Consider the following 26,819-nt stretch of genomic DNA (forward strand, 5'->3'; position numbering starts at 1 on the left):
GAGCGAGCGATTCTCAGATTATTGAGTGTGTGAGGAGGCTGCGCTTGCTAACCGACACACTCAGGAGACGGCTACGGCAACAGAAGCAAGCAACAACAAAAAAAACAAAAGCACATTTTAAACGTTTGCAGGAATCTGTCACTCTTTTTTCCTTTTCCAGTGAACCGAAATCCACAGTTTGAAGAACTATATATATATAGAAGCTGCTGAAGCTGAGATACAGAGAAATAAAGAGCTGGAGGTGGAGGGAAAAGGGTGACGTCGTCGACTTCAGAGCAGAGTTATCATCTAAAGATGCTGCTGCTGTCAACTCTGTGGCTTGCGGGTGTCAAACGCTGATAAAACGTCTGAAAAGCCACCGGCTCCATCAAAAAACATGGTGACAGAGTAGTTAAAGCAGCCGATTCACTATTTATGGTCATTAATATTTAAAGAGGAGCGGCGGCTTCACACTGAGTGTACATGAAAGAAGTAGCGCTTATACAGTAGCGAAGCCAAGGTGAAAACATTGAACACGGTTGACACTTGTAACGGTTTTTATGCTAATTGTTAGCAAAATTAGCATTTGCGGCTTTAGCAGCAATCTCCCGTGTTTCTAAGTCACATATAATCCTATTTTATGCCTGAGTCTACCACAGAATGTCAAACACTTCCAAAGAATGTGTGGTAGACTGATTAAACACACCTTCTGTCATCCAGTTCCTGTTGTCTTGTAGCTCCGTGTCGCGCCGCATGTAAAACCAAGTGTTGCTCATAGAGCTTCAAAATATATCAACTCACAGTCGTCCACAATTACTCAGAGGCCCCGTCTGAAAACACTTATTTTGTAGCACCAAATATACCTTAATAGTCCGCCTGCCGCGATAAACAATAAATCAGTTAGTCGCATGATAAATTAAAAGAAATAATTCTCAGTTGTTTGATTTATCGTTTTTCTCGACTCTCTTTCCTTTTACCAAAAACTCAGTGACAAAAGTCTTCAGTCTGGTCCCTTTTTATGAAAGATACTTTTTGCTTACAAAGACTTCATATTTCACTTTATTTGTTGTTTCTGTTGTTTTCTTTATTTATTTTGGATATTTCAAATGTCTTCCAGTTCCAGTGTTTAAATGTTCATTAGAATTTAAAGTTTATTGATCCTTCAGAATGTCTTTATTACTACTTTATTACTCAAAAGCGGTCTCAAAACAACAATGTTATCGTTTTATTGCAATAACTGCTGGGACAATTTATCGTCCAGCAAAATCTGTTATCATGATAGACCATATTTTAAACTAGCTTAGCACTACAGTAGAAGTAGACATTTACGGTTTTCCTTACATCCACTCTTGGAGGTACGGTACAGGAAAGTCCTGGATTAATGTCTTTGCAAATGCCAGTGAGTGGCGTCTCATATTTGCATTTTCTTTCAAATATCTTATTTATTATTATGGAGTTACGTTCCACAGAAACGTGGAACGTAACTCCATAATAAACTGTGGATGGGTTGGGGTCCACTGTATGTCGACATTGTAATCATGACAGACTGCTCGGATGAAGCATCATATTTCCGGTCCCCTGCTTTCACACCAGTGCATGACATAATGTATTCAGACAGTAGCAAGGTTTCCAATGCCTGTGTTATAGGTTAAGATTTGACTAAGGCTCACATAAATTATAATAATTGGAAAAGAAGGAAAGAGTCATTAAAATGAAGGACGTCACCATCAGACTAATCCTGGATCAGAATGGGCCCATCATTCATTACATTCGAAAAAAAAACAAAAAAAACTTGACCAGATCCACCTTTCTAAGATGTTCTCAGTGAAAGATGGATGTACATTCATGTGAAACATAAATCATGATGTAAACCAGCTGCTCTGTGATAAATTATCTACCGAGAGAGATGGTGACTTATGTAAATTTAATTCCTGAATTTTACAGACATTAGCATAGTTTTTTTTTCTGTTTTTTTGTTTTTGTTCACCCGTTTGAAAAATGAATTTGTACGTACAATACGCCCGTCTTTACCCAAGACACTTTTCCCATTGTCGGCCTTAATGGGAACTAAACAGAGGGGCAATGCAGTGTCAATAATGAATAATAGAACAATATGCAAGAAATCACTTGCGTAATTAACGCAGCGACACAGCAAACGGCTCCTATTATCCTCGGCCGCATTCATCATACATTCCCCCAATTAAGCCCGTTTATAATGCGAACGTACAGCAACGCACAGATTCCAGCTATTTCGGTCCAGTCGGCTTGTAACGCCAGAGAAACAGGCAAACGATGCTGAAACTGTGAGTTTGGAAATGCGAACACCCCATTAATATTAATATTTCATGACAGATTTACATGTATTTTTTATTTATTTATTTTTCCTTCCCTTCCCTTTTGCTTGAACACAGGTGATGCTGTCTGTGCTGGACGTGGAGCGTCCTCTGATTCAGGGTCAGCTCGGAGACGTCGACGCTCGGCTGTGGGAGGCAGAGGAGAGCCTGAGCTGGAACAGCAGAGGTCAGCGGATGAAGTCACACGTACAGCAGCGACGCTTCTAAACGGCTCGTGTTTTTTCATACCGTCGCGCTCGGTGCAGCGGTATTCAGTCGTTGCCATGTTTGTTTTCCCTCCCCCCCCCGTTCTGCCTGCGCCCCGTAACACAAATGAGAAATACGGCACAAACACGCAGACTCCTTTTGCTTGCTGTTGCTCGCAGCACTTAAAAGTTTCATTACAATTGCAAAACGAAATATCTTCAAAATGAGTGTCGTGCTGAATAATTTACAGACTTGGGCAGATAAATAATTAATAGGAAAAACAACGACCAAAAAAAAACAAAAAACAAAGCTCACGTCCTCAAAGAGAATTGTTGTTTCATGGAGGAGTCGGTCGATTATTGATGGTGGAGCTAACATAATTTGCAATTTCTTTACACAACGTCTTGTTGCTTTTGCTGCCGCCCGTACGGCTCGGGGTGTAGCCGTACGGCCAGCTCACAAGTCAAAATGTTAGATTACGCTAATTTCACCAGGAAGACGTGGAACTAATTTTCAGGAAAACTAAAAATCACATTTTTTTTCTTTGTTATTCTTACAAATAGTTTCTTAAATCAGAAACTGCTTCATAGAATCAGTGATAACCGTCATGATTCGACTAGTCCACATATTGCAGTTTTTGTGCTCGTCTAAGTTTAAAGCGGTTCTCCTGCCAAAAACTTTTGACGACGCTCTTTTCTGTTTCCACAAACTGCAGGCAGGGTTTTGCAAATCTTCAAACAATCTTCGTGTTTCAAAGACTCCGTTCGGTGTGGAGTTGTCTTGTCTGGCCGTTTAAGATTTTAAGATTTTATTTTTTTGACAGGAAGTGCTCCAGCAGAAGCTAACTTCGGTGTGTTCTGCAGCTAAAGGTTATCCAGTCACGGTGTACTCACACAGTGGTACTTTCATCTCTGTCTCGTCTGTCGTGGTTTCTTCTTTTTTACTTTTTTTTTTCTTCCCCCCCCAAACCATGTACTCTAAATGTTGTCACACAAAAGATTTGAAAAGTGGTGACGGCCTCTTCAGTGCTCAGACATACAAACTGTCAAGCTGAAAGCACAAACCTTCATATCTGAGGCTTTTCTGCTGTTTTGACTTGGACTTGAAGGCTCTCAGCCACTTTGCACTTGACGACAAACTGCTCCTTTTCAAGTGGAAAGTCACAGAGGTAGACACCAGCAGAGCCTCGTCATCTGGAAAACAACGGGCCTCTGAGTTACCCAAAGCTAAACAGAAGACTGCTCCTCCTAACCCCAGGGATTGTCGTCCAATCAAACCTCCATGAATGGACTTTTACAGGGAGGCTTTGAGCAAAGTATGGAAAGCCAAACATGACAAGTCTTAATGTTTGTTTCTGGTACGTCTTCCTAATGGAGATTTGGCAACAATGGTACAAGTGATGCAAGTATTTTTATTTTTATCAGTTGAAATTGCACGTACAGTTAAGCCAGAACAAATTCATACAGTCAGTTAGAGGAGATTATTTTGTTTAAACAAACCTTGAGACTTCATTTTTGTTATAACCAACCCTCTGGTATCCATGCGTTTACGCTCGACAACCTCTTTTCTACAGGAAACGCTGCATGTATTCCAGAAAAATAATGGCAATAACCTGTTGGATAACAGTTTCTAGTATGTTATTTATTTATTTTTTCAATTTCGTGTGTTGCTGATTCAATAGAGTTGCTATGTTGTTGGCCACCATGACAGTACAAAGAGCTACTGCTAACTGGTGGCTCTGATGTCGGTTGCTAAGCAGTTGAGGAAATCCCAACTCCAGCTTGTGTCTTCCTGTCCTAGTGATGAAGCAGGAAGATGGGATTTTTTTTTTTTTACCTCCAGAGTTGACTTTTTCAGGAATCATATCGGACTTTTTGCTGTCATTTTCTTTGCATTTACTGTGATATATTAGAATTTGAGAATACAGATTTAAAAAAGGACGTAAGGACATTAAGACTTGTTAGAAAACGACTCCTGCCCCTCTCTCCTCTCCCGTTTGCCTCCATCCTTGTCAGTTCGAGGGCACAGCGGCTTGCTTGAGAATCTAACACGAACTGAAAGGCTTTGCTTATAAAATAAGAATAAAGGAGCTGTTTAATCATTGATAAGGGATGATTGACGCACAGCAGCAGGACGTGTTGTTGGTTTTTCCGGCTCTGGGACTTCTGGCAGAACGGGGCAGAAATAAGAGGAGTGTTTATGGTACAAGCCAGTGCACTCAGCTGTCTGTGGGGACTGTCTCACTGTTTCTCTGCAGGAACACACAGCAGCTACACACTTATGTGCTGCATGCTGAGCTGGGGGCATATATCTCAGTATGCTGTATGATTTCCAAAGGCAAAGTGTGGGGATGTTGGAAAACCCAATATGTAGTGTACATTGAGTGCCAGGCTGGTAAGGCAAGGCTCTCCTTGGCTGGCGTGTAGGTAGATTTGTACTTTTTCCATTTACTGACAATGGATGCTTTCCAAGCTTTGGATGTCGTTTTTGATGCATTTAGAAATGTCACAGTTCCAAGCAAAAAATATGTAATTAGCAAGTGGAAAATTTAGGTTGTAAAGTAAATATTTGTCTCAAAACAACAACAACAAAAAAATATTTAGCTCCAAACAAAAATATTTAGGTCATAGCTAAATATTCTTCCCAATAAGCCGAGGTGGACTATCAAAATAAAAGCTCGATCTTGCTAATCTTTCGTAAACTCCGGCTGACATGAGCAACAGTTGATGGGATTCAGTCTTGCCAGCGGGACTTCTGCAGTGATCTAAAAGTACAGTCCACAAAGGTCGGTGTCCTGCAACTTTAAGATGTCTGTCTGCTTCAGCACACCTGTCTCCAATTTTAGCTAATTAGCAGAGCTCCGTAGAGTTTGGCTGCTTGTTAGTGAGGCAGCTTCGCTGTTAATGTCAAATGTGTAGTGGGAAAAGGGACATTTCAAAAAAGTTGTAGGACTACGGACCTAAAAGTTGAGAACAGAGAGATTTGCGGGACCAGGCTTTTGTTTTGGTAGTCCATTTCCGCTTGTCGGTGAGTTAATTAGCAACATAAACCTAAATATTTAGCTCTGACCTTCTCGTTGAACTTGCAATGAGACGTTTAATTTGTAACTTATATATTTAGTTCAGAGCTAAATGTTTCATTTGGAGCTAGATATTTAGCTGCCATACTAAGTATTTAGTTTATAGCTGTGAACTAGCATACTAAGTAAATATCTTATTTTGAGCTAAACAGTTAGCTTGCTAAGTAAATATTTAGTTTGGAATTGTGACATTTATTAAACAATGAATAACATGGTAAAAAATATTACTTTAAAAAAATACACCCCTTTTTCTCTCTTACGACGGGCTAAATAGCCCAAATTATTACTGTCTAGTTGGTAGATTCAAATTACAAATTTCACAATTTCAAATGGATAGTGAATACAAATACGGCCCACTGTTCATGTCTGTGTAAAATTCTAATTTCTATTAGATATCACAACTTTGAAAACTCTGTTTTTTTTTGTTTTTTTTGCACACCTTACAGTTACATTCTACTGTGTTGGTCTGTCAAATACGACCCCAACAAAAATTGAAGTTTTTGGTTGTAATGTCACAAAATGTGGGAGGGTTCAAGGATACTGAATGTTTTTTGTGAGTCCCACGCGATAACTAAGTGATGCATAAAATGTATAAAGCTTATTTTGGACCCCTTAAAATCCTAAAATGCGCACACGTCTTTCAGGTGTTTGGCAGTACATCCAAGACATCCGAGACGCTGTCTGTGACTTGGAGAGCCGACTTCAAAAGACCAAGGAGAATGTGGAGGAGATGCAGAGGTACATGAAGTCGTGGGCCGTCCCCATGTTTGACAGAAAAGACAGCAGAAAGGACGCTCTGCTTTGCCTTGAGGACCGCGCTGAAAGGGTGGAGCGGTTTCACAATGTGGTGCGGTCCTCTGGGGGGAAAATCCACTTCCTGCTAGAGGTACTTTTCTGATGATTGAGACATCTCCAATTCTCTTTAGGTTTCACTAACGTTTCATCATTTTAAAAGACATTTTCAAGCAGGGATTTGGAATTCCCTTTGAACTACATTTTAATGTAATTTCTAAATGATTTACTGAGATTGTCCTGCTTTTTATGTCTTAGAGCAATCAGGCACTGTTCAGAGCCGAGTCGTCCTCGGAGGAGTGGAAGGCCTATGTGGAATACATTGACGACATGATTATAGATGGATTCTTCAGCTGTATTGAGTGCTCTCTCAAGTTCTTCCTGGACAACACCGGTAGGGTAATGAACCGCAAACAGTACAATAGAGCTGCAGTTCAAGCCAGATAAGTTTATACACTATTAGAGGCACATAGCCTGTTTTTCTCACTGCCTGACAATAAATACATCAGACAATTTTTTTAGATCAGTTAAGATTATTTAAATTATTCATATTTGCTAAATGCTAGAATAATTATGTGATTTTTTTTTTTGTGAGGCTTTTTTTCACTCTCTTCAAAGTTCAAAGTATTTGACAGAATTGCTCTTTGTGCTGAATAACTTGGGCCAAACATCCCTGACTCTTTTCAGAAGCTGATTAAACATTGTTCTCTGAATTTTTATTTTTCCAGTTTCCACTTAGAGAACTGCCATATAGGCCATCTTGTACACACACACTCACACTCACAGCTTTTCAACTTTGCCCACAGACTGACATGAGGACTCGGTTACAGTCATGCCAAAACACTGACTTTTTCATCCTTAAGTGACTTTGTGAAAGACTTAGCTGTAAGTTTAGAGTTATTGTCCAGTTCCAAAATCCTATTTTGTGCCCAAGCTTTAAATTCCTGGGTGATGTCTTGAGATAATGCTTTTAATGTTTCCATTTTTTTTCCTTTCCTCATAATTCTATCTATTTTGTGAAGTGCTCAGTCCCTCCTGCAATAAAACACCAACACAAAATGATAAAACCACCAGTGTACTTATTAGTTGAAATGGTGTTTTGGAAAAAAAAATGTCTTCACCTAAAGTGACGACGGTCATCAAGACCAAATACCAAATGACTTGTGGAAACTGTAAACACGTACTAAGCTTATGACTGTCTTTACAGACACATTTCTCAGTAGATACTGACTCTCTTAAACTTTTGACTTTGAAGGCAGCAAATGGTAAATAGCCCACAGCTATATAGCATTTCATCATGTTCAAGGACTCCAAAGCTCTATACGCTTCAGTCAGTTATTCACCTGTTCACACACACACAGACAGAGATGCCACTTGGCCCTGTGGCCACCACCAGCAGGCAAGACGCCGGGTGAAGTATCTTGCCCAAGGACACAACGACTGAGACCATTTGCATTTAGGGAAATGAAAGCAAAAAACCGAAACCCTAACTGACCAAAAACAAGGTAGACTTTAGTCTGGCATGATGTCAGATAGCAATTTATGACAGCCTGTGTTTTTTTTTCTTTTTCATAAGCTTTATGTAAAAAAAAATAAAAAATCTTGCTTCAAACGTAGATCTAAAAAGTCTGTATTTGTTATTAAAAGTGCCACAGCCATGTAGGGGCTGTTACTACTCCCGTCTCGATGCCAGCAGAATGCTGCAGCCAATTCTAATATTAATGGGAGAAAATTCAGAGCTGCTCATTACTCTGATTCTGCAGCGTCTCTCAGCCAGCACTCACTTGGACAGCTCTTTTGCAACATGTCCTCAAGGGCTTTGATGTCAGTCGGGTGTCCGCCTTTATTGGCTGGATTATGGACACAGAAAACTAGCGAACATGCTTGTTGGCATGGGTCTTGTCAGCCAGTTTAGATGCGGTTCAAGATGAGCAGGAGTGTTTACAAATTGCCGCCGTGTCCAACCCTCTCTCCCTCGTGTGCTCTCTTTGCCTTCAATGTCTTTAAAAATCAAGAAGTCTCTGAAGTACGGATACAGACAAATTTGTTGGCAGCCCTGTTGAAGATGTGTGGAGAGCCTTAAAATGTATGCTTCAGCTATTGCACATAATCTCATCCCGAAAAAAAATATTAAGGTTTAGTATATTTATTCGGTGGGGGGAAAAACCCATCAGGAGAAATTGTTTTTAACAAAATCACTGGCGGCGCAGCACAATTGGTGGCATTCCTTCTGCTTTATGGGATACACTTTCGCAAATAGGACAGCACTTGGTTGTCTGCTGCAACACTACACAACATTGGAGAGTACTGAAAAAGTTGTATATAATTTACACCTTAGAAACTAAACTTAAAAGTAAAAAAAACCCGAAAAAACAACATATTGAGTGTAGCTCCAGTTGGCAGTTTGAGATTTTCGCTCCATTTTGTTTGTTCTTCAAACCGGCCAAACAGTAGCTGTAAAAAAAAAAAAAGAAATCTCAAATTTGACTCTGGGGTGTAAAATTTTTTTTCTTGCATCTTAAATTTAATTAGATTTTTCTGTCATGAGCCTGGTTTCCACTGTGGAACCAGATTATCAATCACCAAGAGTGGAGGCTTTTTCTTGTTGCAAAAGCTAAATCTGCTGTCACTTTGTGAAGAAATTCTTTATCTTGTTGACAGTCTAATTGAAAACTATGTACATAGCAGGGATACATTTTCCGCTGTGTTAATTTGTCTTTACCATGGTAACCACAGTGGAAAAAGAGTATTACTAATAATATTCCCCAAAATCTTCAGAGTCCCTGGAAATGTTCTGTAGTAGAACGATGCCTTACATGAAAAAGCACTTTAAGGTCTCCGTTTAGTTTGGTGGAAAATCCGAGATGCTGTGGGCCTTTTCCAATTCCAAAAGTCCTGGAAACCTTAGTAGTGAATGCCAGGAGTTTTTAAATTTTGACTGAAATAGCTCAAATCTGATGCTCTCCACTGGTAAGCTGATAATGGGTGTCATTCAAAACATAGGCATAAATTAAGATACAAATGGCTCATCAGACACAAAAGCAAAAATTTTAGACGGCATTTTCACTTCCAAGGCATGGATCATATGAAAAACCACTCTAAGGAAGAGAGGATAAAAGAAAACCAAGCTCTTGGTGTGAGGTTGTTCCATTATGAGATCAATTCTTTTAGTTTTATTGTTATACATCTGAAATGGGAGTCAGCACTGTCTGCATCTGTAAATGATCTAACCATTAAACTTCTGTAATAACAGCAGGTTGGATTTTAAACCTGATTTTAAGTATTACTACTCAAACTGTTCTTATGCTCCATGTTTTCCTCTCTCCACAGATCAAAGAACTGTCACGGCCCCTCTGCTCGAGGCCCGTCTGGATCTGCAGGCCCCGAACATGGTCTTCTCTCCCTCTCTGGAGCTGGGGGCTCCAGATAGTTTGTTTGAGACAGTGGAGAGCCTCATCAACGATGTGTTCAAGATGTCCTCGTTGGTGCCGCGGCTCGCCCAGCACAGCCCCTTTCCCCACTACCAGGTAAAGCAGGTTTGATGCAGCCTTAACAAAAACACACACACGCATCTCTTGGGTTTCTACTCCTCTTTTTCTGTCAGGCTGACATGGAAAGCATGACTGACCTGGCAGACACGCGACACCTCCTGATGGAGCGTGTGAAGGCCGCCATGACGGCGTGCTGCAGCTTCCGTAACTCTCTGGAGCGTTACAGCTACTTGTACGTGGACGACAGGAAGGAGTTCATGCGTCAGTTCCTCGACTATGGCCAAAATCCCGCAAGCCCTGATGTAGAGGTTTTCTCTGATAGTGGGATCCATGAGAGCACACCAACTCTGGACAGCTTTAGAGAACAGATAGACGGGTAGGTGTGAAGGACTACTGCAGTAATATTATTTCTTCTGTCTTAACAATATGCATTAGCAGGTTCTGGCATTTAACTACAAATTAAATGCAATCTGTTTGACTCTGTGCTGCAGTTATGAGAAGCTTTATGAGGAGGTCCAGCACCTGGAGGTGGTGCATGTCTTCCATGGTTGGATGAGGGTGGATGGCAGGCGGATGAAGAGTGCTCTGCTCAATGTCATCAAAAAGTGGAGCTTCATGTTCAAACAGCACCTCATCGATCATGTAACCAACAGGTATGAAATGCGTTTTTTGTTTTTCATTTTACATGAGAAAGAAATGGCCACAGATTCATTTCAAAATCTGTGTTCAGTCTCTGAGTCATTTTAACATATTTGGCCTGTGACACGATGCTCCATGATGCTGGAAAAGCCACTAATTTGTCCCTGGATTGTTGGAAAACTGCTCTTGGAAAAATTCCTCTGTATCCATAGTTTGGTTCTCTAGGGATGATACAAAACAAGCTTTTCTTCTCCAGCGGTCAGAAAAAAAACATTTTGACCTGGCCAGGCCTGGTGAAAAGGGGTTCAGTCATCTCTAACTATAAACTAAAGTTAAGCTAACCAGGGTGTCCGTGCATTCTTAAAAACTCTTAATTTATCCAAAGTTAAGGCCTTAAGATGTCTTAAATTCATTTTGAAAAGTAAGTTGGCCATAAATATGTAAATGGCTTGGTAGAACTATTTAACCCATAAGATGCTACATTCATTCTGTAGGGGTTAAGGCTATAAGGAGCCATATGCAGTGTAAGAAGCACAAAGCTGCTGCCAAGAGCCATAAAGAGAGCCCAGAAATTTCACAGTTTTTGCTGTAGTGCAGCATCATTCCCTTGATTTATTGTTTTTCTGTCTTAAATTTAATCCAAGGCTAATAAAAATGTCTTAACAAGTCTTAAATTTGATATGTTGAAATCCGCAGACGCCCTGATGATAAACTGTAGCTTTAAGTCTTTTGTTTTTACCTAAACAATGTGCATGTCTGCCTCAGTCTGTTTGATCTAGAGAGGTTCATCTGTGTAACTGAGGCTGGCCTGAGCCAGCAGGTGCAGGAGGGCGACTACAGAGGTCTGGTTGAGGTCATGGGTCACTTGCTGGCGGTTAAAGAGAGACAAGCCTCTACAGACACCATGTTTGAGCCTCTGCAACAAACCATTGCTCTGCTGAAAATGTATGAACAGGATCTCCCAGAAGTGGTGTACAAACACTTAGTGGTAAGAACTGATATTTTGATATTCATTCCCATCGTTTGGTTTTCTATCAAAGACTCTTTGCTTTGATTTTTTTCCCAGGTGAGGTAGAATCCTTTCTCTAATGGTTCTGTTGCGTTTTCTGAATGCTAATCTCTGATCTCTTCCTCCCAGCAAGTCATGAAATATCACCACAGCTTTCTTTGCTTACAGTGTTGTTGTTGTTCTGATCGTCTTTTTTCTGCAGGAGTTGCCAGAAAAGTGGCTCAATCTAAAAAAACAGGCAGTCTTGGTTAAACAGCAGGTGGCGCCGCTGCAGGCCATAGAGGTGGTCAGCCTACGTAGAAAATGTGCTTCATTTGATGTTGACCAGCATGCCTTCAGGGAGCACTTTCGCAGCAATGGGCCTTTCAGGTAAAATAACTCTGATATCCAGAAATAGACAGGAAACACTTTAAGTTAAGTTCATGATGCTTGATTATAGGTAAACATCAGACAAATGTCTGCATTAAAATAAGAATTTTATGCACGCATTTTTATTGTAGTACATACACTTGTTATACATGCACCCTTAACTATAAGATCTTTGAAAGATTGTAGTGACCATCAGTTGAAACCATTGAATATAAATACAATTAACTTCTACAAAAGATACTTTTGAAATTTGTGGGCGACGATCTATGCTAGAAACCAAAAAGTTAAAGCAAATTGTGAACTTCGGTTAATTTCTCTTAAGTTAACATGCAGTTATTTAGAGTCAGGGGTATTAAATAGTTATTTAAAGGTGAGCAAACTGGCATTAGTATGAACTGAAAGTATAAATTGGTGAAAGGGAGGATTGACAATTATTCATGTTGTTTACACTCTTCCAGCTTACGCTGAAAATAAAAGTTTGAGGACATGGTTATTGGAATATTTAATGCAGACAAGTGTTTAGTGCTGAAGTCTTTTAATGAAGATCCCAAGAATGATGCACCAGTGTTAATTTTTACCCACAGTTGACTTGTTAGAAACATTAGTCAACATTACAGCCTTTTAAAACTGACATCAACAAACATTTACTGGCTCCAAAAATGTAAAGGTGTTATTGTTAAGCTCTTGTAACTAGGCCTGTCATAATCAACAATAAATCAATTAATTGCATGATAAACTAAAACAAACTCAGTCATTTGCATTTGCTTGATTAATTGTTTTTCTTTTTTCTCTCTCTTTCTACCAAAACTGGTCTTCAGTCTGCTGCTTTGGAAAGACTATTTTGTCTACACAGACTTCACAATTCATTTTACTTGTTGTTTCTGTTATTTTGTTTATTTATTTTGGATATTTAAAATGTCTTCCAGTTTCAGTGTTTAAATGTTAATCAGAATTTAAAGTTTGGTGATCTTTGAGAAAGTGTTCTTCCATTATTACCATTATATTACTTGAAAATTGTCTCAAAACAACAATTTTATCGTTTATCGCAATAAGTTCTGGGACAGCTTATAGCCTGGCAAAATTTGTTATTGTGACAGACCTACTTGTAACAGCATTTATTGTTTCACTTTTCCTTCGAAGCTCCACATTTTGGTATGAGTACATTGGAAAGATTAAAATGTCACCTGAGCTCTCCTCCCCACTTGACACCACAGCAATGTTATCTTAAAGTTCGCCTGTCTGACAACACTAATTGAATCTTAACATGATGCTAATTCATTCATACGAAAATATTCTTTGTCATATCTTTTAATTGTCAGATTAGTTATGTGTGTAATTGGTCTCTTAATAACCTGGTGATTATTTCCCCATTAGTGTCATGGAAGTCACTAGTAATTTGTGCAGTATGCGTTAGCGCTGTAGACTCCAGAATGGTTAGACTTGCAGCCAGATCAAATTTGGCAGTCCTACAGTCTGTCATTACCCAAACACTGCCTGCTTGATGCTGAGCCTGTGATAGCGTGGGTTTTGATTGGTACATGTGCGTCCTGATGCCATCCTCAGGTTTGACAGCCAGAAGCCGTACCAGATGTTAAGTAAGTTTCACCAGATGATCCGGGAACATGAGAAGACGATGGCCTCCCTGATGGAGTCGGCGAGTCTGTTTGAGGTCACGGTCTCGGAGTACAAACAGCTCCGACAATGCAGGTGAAGAGAGCGCCTCCGCCGCAAGCCGAGTTTTTAACTAACAACCCCTCATTACGGTCATTGGCTTCTTGGATTTGTTCATTTTATTTGCATCTTCCCACAGGCGTGAGGTGGGCCTGTTGAAAGAGCTGTGGGATATGATTACATTAGTGGAGTCCAGCGTGGCAGCTTGGAGGACGACTCCCTGGAGAGAGATCAACGTGGAGGACATGGAACACGAATGCAAGCGCTTCTCTAAAGACATACGAGGGCTGGACAAGGAGGTGAGAAGCTCACTTTCACAAGTAGACAGTTTTAGCATCACAAGAAGCTGGCTTTAAACACCCTGCTTAAATGTCCCTTGAATATGTCACAGGCTCTTGAACAGATCACTGTCTGTGTTTTGTAGGTAAGAGCATGGGAGGCCTTCACATGTCTGGACAGTAGGGTGAAGAACATCCTCACCTCCCTAAGGGCAGTAGCAGAGCTCCAAAGCCCCGCGATACGACCCAGACACTGGCATCAGCTGATGGCTGCTACTGGAGTTCACTTCACAATGGACCAGGTCAGAGATTTATTTAAACATTACTTGAAGTTTTGATTTGAAGTTTCCATCCTGTTTGATCATTTATGTAGTTCAAGCTAGATTTTGACATTGAAAGCACAAAAAAATCTACTGAATCATATTTTTTGTCACTTTCTAAAATCAAGTCAAACTAAAATGTTTCCTGTTTTGGTCATTTACGATTGCCAAAATTATTTGTTGTTTGCACAATGCCAGAATAATGACATGTACAGTACATATAGTCAAAAGTACTTAAATTGAGATTTTTTTTTAACTCTATAACTTTTGTCAAACGTTTTTGGATTTCCTTCTATGATTTTTGCATTATAGTTTCTGGGATTCTGGTCCATTCCTCCTGACAGAAGTAGCTTAACCAGGTCTTTAGGCCACTTTACTCCCACTCGCATTTTTAGCTGTGCAAGCTAAAAATGGGCATGATTTTAGACCTTTATATTAGTCGCTCCAAAACATTGACATTGTTTCATTTAAGCCACTTAGTAAGTGCTTCACCATTTTCAAATTTTGATATTATGTCATCATGCTTGCAACCTTTCATTTTTTTCCATTAAATGTCACTATTGGCAAACTATTAAATGTTAGTTTCATCAAACCCCTGAATATATCTCCAAAAAGGGTACATGAGTGTATTTGTAGCTGTTATCTGACTTTCTATGTTGTATTAAGAGGCGTGGCTTCATTCTTACTGAGTGGACTTTTAGCTGATCTTTGTGCAGGACTTATTTCACTGTCCATATTCATTCTCACCACTTTAATACAGCATCTTTAGTTCTTTGCCTTTTTTTCTTAGGTTCTTTGTTATATTTTGCACCAACAGAACCTCTTTTCTACCTGATCGGTATAATGCCTAGGCATCTCCAGTGTGTTTATATTTGCGTATCACTATCTGAACAGATAAATGTTGCACCTTCAGGCATCTGGAAACGACTAATAGAAATAATGTTAGCATTCCTAACATTATTTAATGTCAGACAGTGATAATAAAAACTACCTCCTTTTGCAGTGAGAAAACCAGCAAAGAAGAAGCATATATTCTACATATTTAAACTTGATGCTGTTTTTATAGAGACGAACACAGCTCTGCTTAGTGTAAATCAATAAAAGAAGTCTTTAGGTTTCTGCTGTTGTGCTTAAGCCAGCATTTTTCCAAAGTTAAGTCAGCAGTTGTCTAGCATAATGAGAGCAAGCTGCAGAGACGTGTTATCACTCTGTTCAGATAGAACTCTGAACACTTCAAGCTAATCATCTTTGGATATTAATGGTTTCTCTGTGTGGCCTGGCAGTCTTTGAACCTCAAGCTGCTCTAGTTCTTTGGTATCAGCTGGTTGTCAGCCTCTTCCACCACAGCTCGCTATTATCTGCCTTTATGTTAATATGACCAGTTTCACTTCCCAGAAGGCTAAAATTACTCTGATTTTTTGTCTAGGGACACTGACTACACAAGGGAGTCTCCTTATTTCCCCAGATACCAGAAAACAGCAAAAATAAAGATCTGCTACAGAAGCAAATGATGGGGAACATTTTTAAAATTAATCAAAATAATGGATGTTAAGAAGTGATGAATTTGCATTGTTGTTTTTGTTTTATATAAACATCCTGTCATGCCTGATGTTATGCCACACATTACAGTAATATTCACCTTTTTGTCATGTTTCAACTGCAAACTTCAATGAATTCATTGAGATTTTATCTAATAAACCAGATAAAGTATTGCATCTATCACTGTCTAATGACGTTCCCTATGTCCTTCTACAGAGCAACACAGTGACAAATAACCATGTGCACACACATACCACATACCCTGAATACACATAAAGTTTATAATGGTAACAGTAATTGATGAATTAACAAAGTATTAAGACATTAAATTGCACTATTTTGTCTTAGTCTGTGTCATGAATTCCAACGAGAATATGTTTGTGATTAAAATGTGACAAAAACATAAAAAAAATAGTATTTTTATAAATTGTTGTAAATATTGGGAGCACACCAACATAACTCTGCTGTGAGCAGGAAACGACATTGGCTGACCTGCTGCAGCTCAACCTGCACTGCTTTGAGGAGAAAGTCAGAGAGATTGTGGACAAGGCTGTTAAAGAAATGGGGATGGAGAAAGTCCTGTCTGAGCTCAACTCCACATGGACAGGTAGAATTAGCAGCTATTCCAGTTTAGCCATTCTGTTCCGTATTGGCAGTTTCCGGATCTTTTCACGTATTTCCGCATTGTCCAGGCATGCGCTTCCAGTACGAGCCCCACCACAGGACCCAGGTGCCTCTGCTCCGCACAGACGAGGAGCTAATCGAAACCTTGGAAGACAACCAGGTTCAGCTCCAGAACCTCATGTCTTCAAAGTACATAGCCCACTTCCTGGATGAAGTGTCCACATGGCAGAGCAAGCTTTCTGTGGCAGACTCTGTCATCTCCATCTGGTTTGAGGTGCAGCGGACCTGGACCCACCTGGAGAGCATCTTCATCGGCTCCGAGGACATTCGTTCTCAGCTGCCTGAGGTGAGAAGCTGAACATGTCTGCACACATGGAGAGTAACCTGCAACTTTGCATGTGTTGGCTACAGTTTTTCGCAAAATTATTCACAATCTGCAAACGTAATCAAAATGAATAATTTAAAACTGAGAATGCATTATTCAATTCCATGTTTGTGGATTTTAAATGTTAAGGAAAGAAACACTTTATTTGGACACATTTCTGTATAGTGCCCTGCAAAATAGTGTATAGTTATCAAATCAAAATAAGTAATTCTGGGGTTTTTAACTTTATTTATGAATAAGAATCTAAAAAGAGTGATATGTATTTCAGCACAGTTTACTTTAATACCAGTAAATGCAATGCAATGCAATCAGAAGCATTAAGAAATCTGATAATTAGTGAACAAAGTTGATCTCGGTATAAGTCCAGGTGTTATGTGAAAGCTTCTGAAGGTTGTTGGAGAGCATTAGTGTCATTTGTAAGTGGAGAGAAGGAAGCCATTTTTAAAAGAACAAGGATGCAGCTGTAATGTGGAGGATGCTGCTTTGGTCAGATAAGAGCAAAACTAAATGGTCTGACCTCCATAGAAAAACCTTTGTGTGACAAAAACTAATCATCCCTCTAGACACGCGATCATGACATTCAGTTGATAGAAAGCTGAAGGTAAATACCGAGTAAACCTGTCAGAGACTATACAACTTGAGTCTCTGGGATGGAAGCTCATTTATTAACAAGACACAACCTAAAATAGAAGTTGGTTAAATAGCCTAAATGAAACATATTCACGTGTTAGAATTAGACGAGAAACATAAAAGTCCTGAAGGTTGCATTTCAGACGCTCTCCATCTAATCCAACTGAGTTTGAGCCATTTTACAAAGAATTGGCAAAATGTTTGTCTTTAATCTGTTTAAAAACCGTTGTAAAGAGTAAATACATGTAAGTTGTAATGTGACAATTTGTGAAAAGTCCTAGGGGTATGGACACTTAAGCAAGGTTCTTTACATCTTTTTTAAGCTCTTGTGTGTTAGCTTGCAGCTTTTGCCATCACAGTATGATCCAAGAGAGCCCTCATTAGATCACCTTTCGTCTTAGTTTAGGAGCTCAGATTACACAACGTTTTAGTTGCCACCGGTGCGGAGATCATTTCAACCCAGATTTTTGCTTCTTGAGGTTCCCTTGTCTTTGTTTTGGGCCTGAAATCCTTCTGCCTTGTTCTCTGGTGAAATCTGTTGCAGGACTCCAAGCGCTTTGAAGGGATTGATGCTGATTTCAAAGAGCTGGCAAACTCAGTGCGTCAGACGCCTAATGTGGTGGAGGCCACCAATAAGCCTGGGCTGTTTGGTAAACTGGAGGACATTCAGAGCAGGTGAGGGAGACGAAGGAATCTTTGAAAATGTGTATACATGGCTGCCATACTCTCCTTGCACAAACATTGACTTGAGAACCTTGTCTTTTTTTTTTTTAATCTTCAGGCTCTCTCTGTGTGAAAAAGCTCTGGCAGAGTATCTGGACACCAAGCGACTTGCTTTTCCAAGATTCTACTTCATTTCTTCTGCTGATTTGTTGGACATCCTGTCTAATGGGACCAATCCTCACCAGGTTGCTTGTTTAAAAAAGAAAAAAAAAACTGCTTTCATGTCTTCATGGCACTCTTTAGAACCTGTATCAACTCCTGCTGGTACTTGTAAATGCACCCAGTGTCCACACAGGGGCAATGTTGCTCACAGGTGTGCAGATTGCTTCCACCATCCACATCTGGACATTATATATTTTCACCTCACAGGGAAAACAAAAGTGGCTAAGAACGTGGCCGTAGTTTTCTCTTAGAGAAACTAAGCAGGCATGGAGCAGAATATGGGCTGTGCCCTTCCCTTACCTTCGCTGAACCGATGCATTTATACATGAGGCTGCAATGAATAAACAGAGTGTGAGTTGGGTGTAAATCAAGCCGGAGTTTATTGTGTCGGTGTGTTTGCTCAGGTCCAGAAGCATCTATCTAAGCTGTTTGACAACATGGCTAAGATGCAGTTTGAAGCAGATAAAGAGGGAAATCCTTCTAAGGCTGCCGTGGGCATGTACAGCAAAGAAGACGAGTATGTCCCTTTTAATCAGGCCTGCGACTGCTCCGGACAGGTAAAATAGTTCAGCTATCTTTTATTCATGCTACTGAAATCATGGTGCCATCACTTGTGTATTTATCTAAGTGCTGAAGACATTTATTGTCTGTATTCATTACGCTGATTGTGACACCAGAGCTGTCGAGGATAAATGTAATGGATGGGGGAAATTCACTTACCTGCCATTTCCTCTGAAGAGAACAGAGGAAACATACAGATATCAGAGACTGATATCACTGCATGTAATAAAGCAGACAAATGAAACTGATTCTTTCTTTGGCCCTGAGGTTTTGCATATCAAAACACATGACATCATTAATTTTCCATTACATGCTACAGTAGCTGCCTGATCCTATGTCCACTTGAACGCTTATAAATGACCTCATTAGGGTGCCAGTGACAAGACAGTCTCATTTTATTAATTTAACAAACGTGTTAATGTTTGAATTTGTGGACCGGTTTGTTCTTCTGTCTCATTTTAGGTGGAAATATGGTTGAACCGTGTGCTGGATACCATGCGCTCAACTGTTCGCCATGAAATGACCGAGGCAGTGGCGGCTTATGAGGACAAACCCAGAGAGCAATGGTTGTTTGACTACCCAGCTCAGGTGAACAGGCTCAGTAGATGAACAAATAAATAATACTGATCACAGCAATTGCTTGGATAAAGCACTTGGAAGGCGATAAAATTTCAGGTGCATTAGATTAAAATGCAATGAAGCCTAGAGAGAGAGGGGTTTGGACTTTGTGATGAAAAAGTGAGGACAATATGCACCATCAACAGATGACATTGTTATAACTTTATTGACGGTTATATCAGAGTGTCAAGTTTTTATAATAATGCACACCCCTGAGACTGACAGCAGTTAACAGTGATGTATACAAGGACGTTGTAAGCAAGACAGTCGGGGTAAAGTCCTGGTTCCATGGCTGTGACATTCCCTCAGGCTGCAGCGTCTGAAAGCAGCTATCTGGCACAAAACACAGTCCCAACTCACAAGTCGGCCTCCAGGTGTTGGAACTGGCCTTTGAGATCTGGCAAAACAACTACGGGTGACACTTGATGAATGAACTGATTTCCCGTCGCTTAACTTGGCAAACATAAAAGAGAACTGGGTTGACTGCAACATAAGGCAGGGTTTAGACAGATGGACACAAGACGTCACTGTTGAGTCCACCCAACTCATTACCAGTGCTGTCCTGCAGTCATACCCCATGCTGTGAAGCCTGGATTCATTTTTGTGCCTTTAAAACATTGGCAAGATTAATTTTACATTCTACGTCAGTGCTGCCCTCCATGGATCTCGTAATCATCAGTGGCGCTGCGTCTGCCAGTCATCGGTTCATGCCTCCATATCTAGCGGCCTTTGGCAGCATACGATACCATGTGGAACTGGTAGCCATTGAGAAACATTGCTGAACAACATGTTGAAAACGGTCCAATCACTGTGTCTGAATGGCAAATGCCTACTTCATGTGGATAGATAATTAGTTGATCTTCCTATGCTGTTGTCTGTCTTACAATATATGTGTGAACCTTAGTTGTTAACTGCTTCCACCATTGGATCACTGTGACATCTTTAAGGCCCTCCTCCAAACTGTAACGCCTCTCTAACTCCTTCAGATGCCGGTAATAAAGTCTAGTGCATTTTTGCCGAACCTCCTGTGTCCTTCAATCACTGTTTTAGTTGTCCAAGGTGACCCACGGTGCAACCACTCATGCCCTCTAGGGGGAGCTCTAGACATTCCAGCTTCTTGAAAATGCTTTCATTAACACGTCATCATATGCACCAAATTATTTCTAAATCACACCATTCCTCCTGAGTCTTTAACACTTTTTATGTCAGAGTGCATTTTCCTTTATCTCAAGAATGATTTACAAACACGGTTAATAAAATCTGCTGACTTTTTTTTTTTTTTTTTTTTTTCCAGCTGAGTTAAAGTGATGAGTCAAAATTAAATATATGGTGTGTTTAGGACATCTGTACTCTTAGGACTTTTTCAATAACAAGTATGTGCTTTGGTGATAAAGCATTTAGATACATACACTTAAAAAAAGGTGTGGTTTTTATTTTATGGTTGCTTAAATATTTAAACCCATGCAGAACAGCAATTAAAAATATTGTTTTTGTTTAGACAATCTATTCCCCAATTCCCATAAACTCATTAGGCTCAATGGTATTTATTTTTAGATGCAATTAAGTTGTTTTGATCCCTTTAGTCTATTATTCCCCAAAGCTTCTTGCAAGCCCAACAGAGCTATTCAAAAGTGTCCTTTAGAAAATTAAAAACTTTACAGACACAAAACATGTTTGATACTTTTCTTGCAATTTTGCAGGCTGGAACCACAGGGGGTATGAACAGAGCATTGCCTGATTCATGTTTGTTTTTACCTGAAAATTACACGTTATACTGAAACTCTGTCAGGTTTTACACTTTGGACAGCCTTTTCTGTCCAATATGTAAAATGCCTATTCAAGGCATGGAAAATGGGAACTGTTTTTGTTTCTGTACTCAAGGATTCAGTATGGAATATGATTTTGTGTTTTCTGTCAAAACTAAGGTTTCTTAAAACTTTTACACCCCGTCATTTGGGATCACAAAGGAAGTATGAGGCTTCTGCACCAATTATATAATCACCAGGTTTATTTCTCAGATTGCAGCCACAGTACAGATTCACTCCATTCATTTTCAGATGCAACAGTACCTTACGCAATTTTTTGTCAAAATGGGGCCATCAAACTACCATGGAAAAGTGTTTGACAATGAAAATGCAGAAGGAACTGTCAAAAAGCATTTATACCAAGAGACTAAATGGAGTTTAAAAATGAGAAAAAAGAGACTAGAAGTCAATGTTGCTTTACATATTTTATGATGTCTGTGGATTTGCAATGAGGGTCCCCAGCCAGAAGCTAATGCTATTTGGGGAGATCCATGGCATGGAAATGTTTGTGAACCCCTGGCTTACATCTTAGTCCAAACATTACAGCTTTTGGTGTATTATATCACAATTCTGAAGCATTTCTTCACATGAAATATGGGAATACTGGATTGTCTAAGTTTGTTTTTCCTCTTTGGGAATCAGTATGAACCCTAGTGGATAAATGCATGTACATAAATCTGACTTAATCTGCTTAATATCCTCTCCTCTGATTCCTCCAATGTCTTAAAATCTCCATTCAGGTTGCACTGACCTGCACCCAGATCTGGTGGACTTCCGATGTGAACATGGCTTTTGCCCGTCTCGAGGAAGGTTATGACAACTCCATGAAGGAGTACTACAGGAAGCAAGTATCCCAGCTCAACGCCCTGATCTCCATGCTGATTGGCCAGCTAACACCAGGTGACAGGCAGAAAGTTATGACCATCTGCACCATCGACGTCCACGCCAGAGATGTGGTGGCCAAGATGATCAGTCAGAAGGTGAGAACAGCCCGGGGCATAAATCTGACAAGCACACGTTGCTGTATGCTGCTGCGCTTTTTATTTTTTTATTTTTTGAGAGGCTATTACTAGTAAGTAATGTATTCAAGATATTCAGACAAGACATTAGCATAATTAGAGGGTGGAAATGCACAGATTATTTTGGGCTCATCTCAAGTCTTGGCAGCTTCTAGAAACTTTCTTCTTCTTGTCTCCTCTTTGAAGGTGGAGAATTCCCAGGCCTTTGTGTGGCTTTCTCAGCTGAGACATCGCTGGGACGAGAGGGACAGGCACTGCTTTGCCAACATCTGTGATGCCCAGTTTCTCTACTCGTATGAATATCTGGGCAACACGCCACGACTGGTCATTACTCCTCTGACAGACAGGTATAGCCCCCCGTCCTTACCCATCCTTGGCAAATCACAATGCTTTTGTTTCTTTTCTCTGTTTATGACTGCAGTTCACAATGAGAAAAGTGTTAGAATTGCAGTACAGCTGAAGATCTCAGCCTTGCTCTGAACTTTAGATGGATTCACTGTTGATGGGCATATTGCTATAAGAGACAAAAAAGATAAATCTTTTGATGATTAGATTGCTTGTTTTTTTTTTTTTGTTGTTTTATCAGAAAAGGTAGTTCATACACACTGACATAGCCTGGTAGAAACTAGCCCCTTGTTCTAAGTTTTGCTTCGTACAGAGAGTCTGGACTCTAGGCTGTTGAGGAATAACTGCTTGCTGGAGGCAAGGACTTTGCTGAAGTTTCAAAGTGTACCTAATCGCTAATGTTTGGCCGTAACGTATGCAATGTGCCAGTTTGATGCGTTGACACTTACTGGAACTTGCCTGCACTGTAAACAAACACCCCCCACTGTGAAGACAGAAGAGCAGAGCCAAACAAGATGGCTGTTAACGTTAACTCAACATGTGGAACCGTGGCCAACGTGGACCGACTGGCTTTGTTCACTTCCTCTCCTGCCATTGCTAAACTACATTCAGAATACAATTCTAAAATGGCGTAAAAAAATCGACGTCGTCATTCATAAATTCTACAGGAACAATCCAGCTCTATGGGAGAAAGCCCAGGCGGATCACTGAGGGGAGATTATTGTGTAGGAATGCAACACTGACACCGATATCCTGTTGAGTAGCATCTTTTTTTTTTTTTTAATAAATAAATGCAACAAATTTGTTTTTCACTACATGGTTTTCAAATTTATGCAACAAATAAGAAAAATCAGTTTGACCTCTGGAGATGACTTTATTTTTATGCCGTTCAGTTCCAATCAATGATTTAGATTTAGATTTTGAACTGAAGATGGCTGACCGTCTGCACCATCTGACTCAACCGATTACATATTCCAACAGATTACTTCAAATACTTGTATTTAATAACAAGATGTTGCCCCACGAGGTCTTGTTAAACTCTTGTCTATTAAACATTTAAGTATGCAGCCAACGTTTCTGTCAGGCATTAAAATAGGCAGCTGTCAGAAAATGTTAAGTTTCTAATCCGATAACGTCTCTGAGCATCTTTGCTCAAAGTTAAATCTGTATGCACCAAACCACTCAGAGCAAGTCGCAGTGGGCACGTAGCCAACAGCTTGTTTGTTCACACGCACACTTCTCCAGGAGGTCCAGTAAACTACACAGAGATGAATACCCGTCTCCCGGACATCTTTGGCAAACTGTGGCGTTTGAATTTGTTTCCTGGCTGGCCAGTGGTCCCTTTAAAGCCTGAACAAAGCGGAAACAATGGACTTTGATGGTCACTTCAGCAGACGAGTAGCAGGACGTCACCATATGGTGCATGCCCTCACTGCACTTCAAAATTTGCTGCTGGGTTTTGTTGCAACAATGCACCAGGAACAAGGAAGCTGGGTGTCAAATCCTTTAGTCCCTGCTTTGAGAAACGGATAGAGAAGGATTTGGTGAATGATATTGCTATGCAACTTTCGTCATGCAGTCACTAGGAAAAAAGAAAACCTAATTCCGTTTGAAATCAGTGAACGTCGCTTTGATTGAAATTTGAAATGTTCTCAGCTTTTTGGTGTGCATGATTTGTAAACCTGAATTGAACAATTGTTGTTATAGTTTGTAGTTGTTTTTTCAAACACATATCTACTTTGTAAAACTCAAATAGAAGCATTGAAGACTTTGGGAGGGAATGGGGGGAATCATACTATAGCGTTGTTATGATTATCTTTTGCTTAAAATAAAATAAAATATTAAACTAAGCTCATTTATGAGCTTGGTTTAATATTTCCAGTTTTTCCCTAGCTTCAACAAGGCGTATGTAGCCAGCGTATTACTCTGTGGAAGGATAATTAGGGCGAAAATAATTTAAGCTAATCTTTAACGGAGCGTAATTCTATTGGCATAACGTCAGCCTTCAACTCGATGCTTGCTGCATCATCTGCAGATCAGTGCCATTTTTCAAAATGTCTGAAATGTTTCCATTTCCAGCTCATACGCGCAGAGTGACAAAGAGGAATGCAAGAAGAATGAGTCCAGCCAGAATACTGATTTATCGCAGTTACTTTTAAAGGCACTGTAATAAAACAAGTCACCTTGTCACAGCCTAGTTAAGTTTCACTGTCACATATCCAATCTGGCTTCACTTACTCTGCACAGCACATCCTCATCCAGCCCTCCTGACAGCTCATTGTGAGGTTTTTGGACAGATTTCAGTGGATGCCCATAAAGCCTCTTGGCACTGGTATCTGGATGATACACTGTATACAGATGGGATCATTTGTCTTCTCTGAGCTTCTGTCTCTTGTTATGCTTTCCAATATTTCCCTCTCCCATACATCATCCATTAACAGGGGGGTTAGTAAAAGCATGACTCTATTGATATTAGAGGAAAACCATTGTGTTTATTGGTCTGATCAATAAAGGTCTCATTGTCCCCGTCACCTCACTGCTGCTTTTCGATGAGAGTAAATGGACACTCTGCTCGCTTTTGGTTCTGACAGATTCTGCGGGTGAAGCGCTCAGTGGTTGTATTAATCACAGGATGATAAAATCACAGGAGCAGATTTTATTTTCATATAATGGTGATTGTGCTGACCCAAAGACGATGTGGGACCTGATTACGAGACCGTGTGAGCCCTGGACCTGGCAACGCACTGAAAATGCAGACGTACAGTAATATCTGCCAGGTTGTAGAATACAATATATTTTAATTAAATCAAAAATGGACCACAGCATCTCTCCTTCATTCCTTCATTTGAGACATTGCAACACTCATTTTTTATTTGTTTGTATTGTTTTCTTTAAAAATGTTTTGTCTGAACAGGATGTTTTTCTGTCAAATCATCTCAATTAAATGGACACGGTTTAAGAGTTATAATAAACTATTTCCTATTTTAAAGGCAGGAGTCTTTAAACAAAACAAAACAAACAAACCAAAGAATAAAGAAAAAACAGGTGTCCAAATCCCCGTTCTTTGTTAAAATGTCAAATCTTTCTGAATTACAGACACTTCTGAATCTGTAATTGTCCAAGAGGTAGGGCAAGAGACTCCTTGAGTTTGGTGAACATGCAGACTTTTAAAAGTGGTTTATCAGTGTTGTGAGAGGAGAGTCATCTTGGCAGTGCTGTTGGTCTTTGGTAGTCTTGTATTTGAGATGTGAAAACGGGGTAACCAGGTAAACTCATACCAGCATGGTGTAAAATTCTAGCGCACAGCGGCGTCCTGATACAATCCATGGTTTGTGTACAGGACACATTCTATGGTAGATGTTACTTAATACGTTAGACACCGAGCTAGTTTAGCCAACGTTCCATATTTTAAGTATTGGAAAAAGGAGGAAGCTGCTGCTTGGCTGAACACACCATCTGATTTCAGATGAGACTTATTTGAGTGTTTGTATGACTGCGAAGATGGGCAAAGTGAAACACAGGACCCAACACCTCTTGTCAATCAATTGTAGGCAGAGCCCAGAGGGCCGTCCTCCTGTAAGCTTCCATCAGCTGTTTCTGAGTGAGCAGTGAGTCCTGGGGGGTCTCAGTCCAGGTAGCTCTGACGTTTGCTCTGCACCGGGACAGCTCTCCCATGAGGGTGAACTGCATAACAGATGCAACACATTCGACTTGGCTTTAAACATCTCCACAACCAGATCTCTCAAAGCCCAGATGGAGGAAGAAGCTGCTCCTAACTCAGGTTGTTATTGCCAAGTTGTTAGTTGATGCTTCATGAATGGGTAACAGTCAAAATTCAGAAATATTCCATATGGACCTTCAGCCATTAGTCCACGGGAATGTGGATAAAAGCTTGGAAACCATTGTTTGTCGAGTATTAAGAGTGATGTCTTCAAAATGAAGAATGTTTTCCAGTTTCGCCTCAGTTCAGTCACTTTCAAATGGATCAGTTAGATTGTAGAGAGCAACAAGTGTTTCAATTTTTTTATTAAGTGGGAAGGGCCTCCTACTGGCACAGTGCTTGTTTCTATTCCTTTACAGTTTAAGGTATCTAAAAAAAAACAATTGTGCATCAAAGAGTAACTATCAAGGAGTTCCCTTTAGATCAACCCTGACCAGCTTCCCCTGTCCCTCTGGAAGAAGAGCATCTCAACAACATGATGCTGCCACTACCATGTTTCAAAATGGGGGTGAAGTTCTGT

The 26,819-nt window shown here is 40.1% G+C and overlaps 1 protein-coding gene across 1 annotated transcript in view; it reads left to right on the forward strand.

Annotated features, from left to right (window-relative positions):
* The window catches only part of dnah9 (dynein, axonemal, heavy chain 9), a 166,605-nt gene that overhangs the window by 19,264 nt on the left and 120,522 nt on the right, over positions 1 to 26,819 (forward strand). Inside the window, exons 14-32 of the mRNA XM_088000949.1 lie at positions 2,391 to 2,499; positions 6,243 to 6,484; positions 6,649 to 6,784; positions 9,721 to 9,917; positions 9,995 to 10,257; positions 10,373 to 10,534; positions 11,286 to 11,508; positions 11,732 to 11,898; positions 13,462 to 13,605; positions 13,709 to 13,868; positions 13,994 to 14,149; positions 16,181 to 16,313; positions 16,399 to 16,676; positions 17,890 to 18,020; positions 18,127 to 18,253; positions 18,635 to 18,787; positions 19,254 to 19,379; positions 21,955 to 22,194; positions 22,420 to 22,580. Coding sequence (XP_087857075.1) covers positions 2,391 to 2,499; positions 6,243 to 6,484; positions 6,649 to 6,784; positions 9,721 to 9,917; positions 9,995 to 10,257; positions 10,373 to 10,534; positions 11,286 to 11,508; positions 11,732 to 11,898; positions 13,462 to 13,605; positions 13,709 to 13,868; positions 13,994 to 14,149; positions 16,181 to 16,313; positions 16,399 to 16,676; positions 17,890 to 18,020; positions 18,127 to 18,253; positions 18,635 to 18,787; positions 19,254 to 19,379; positions 21,955 to 22,194; positions 22,420 to 22,580 — 3,308 coding nt within the window. The remainder of the gene's footprint in view (positions 1 to 2,390; positions 2,500 to 6,242; positions 6,485 to 6,648; positions 6,785 to 9,720; positions 9,918 to 9,994; positions 10,258 to 10,372; positions 10,535 to 11,285; positions 11,509 to 11,731; positions 11,899 to 13,461; positions 13,606 to 13,708; positions 13,869 to 13,993; positions 14,150 to 16,180; positions 16,314 to 16,398; positions 16,677 to 17,889; positions 18,021 to 18,126; positions 18,254 to 18,634; positions 18,788 to 19,253; positions 19,380 to 21,954; positions 22,195 to 22,419; positions 22,581 to 26,819) is intronic.

Source organism: Poecilia mexicana, unplaced genomic scaffold, assembly GCF_051168715.1.
Source record: "Poecilia mexicana isolate PSO_F unplaced genomic scaffold, ASM5116871v1 scaffold_19, whole genome shotgun sequence".
In the NCBI taxonomy this organism is placed as follows: domain Eukaryota; kingdom Metazoa; phylum Chordata; class Actinopteri; order Cyprinodontiformes; family Poeciliidae; genus Poecilia; species Poecilia mexicana.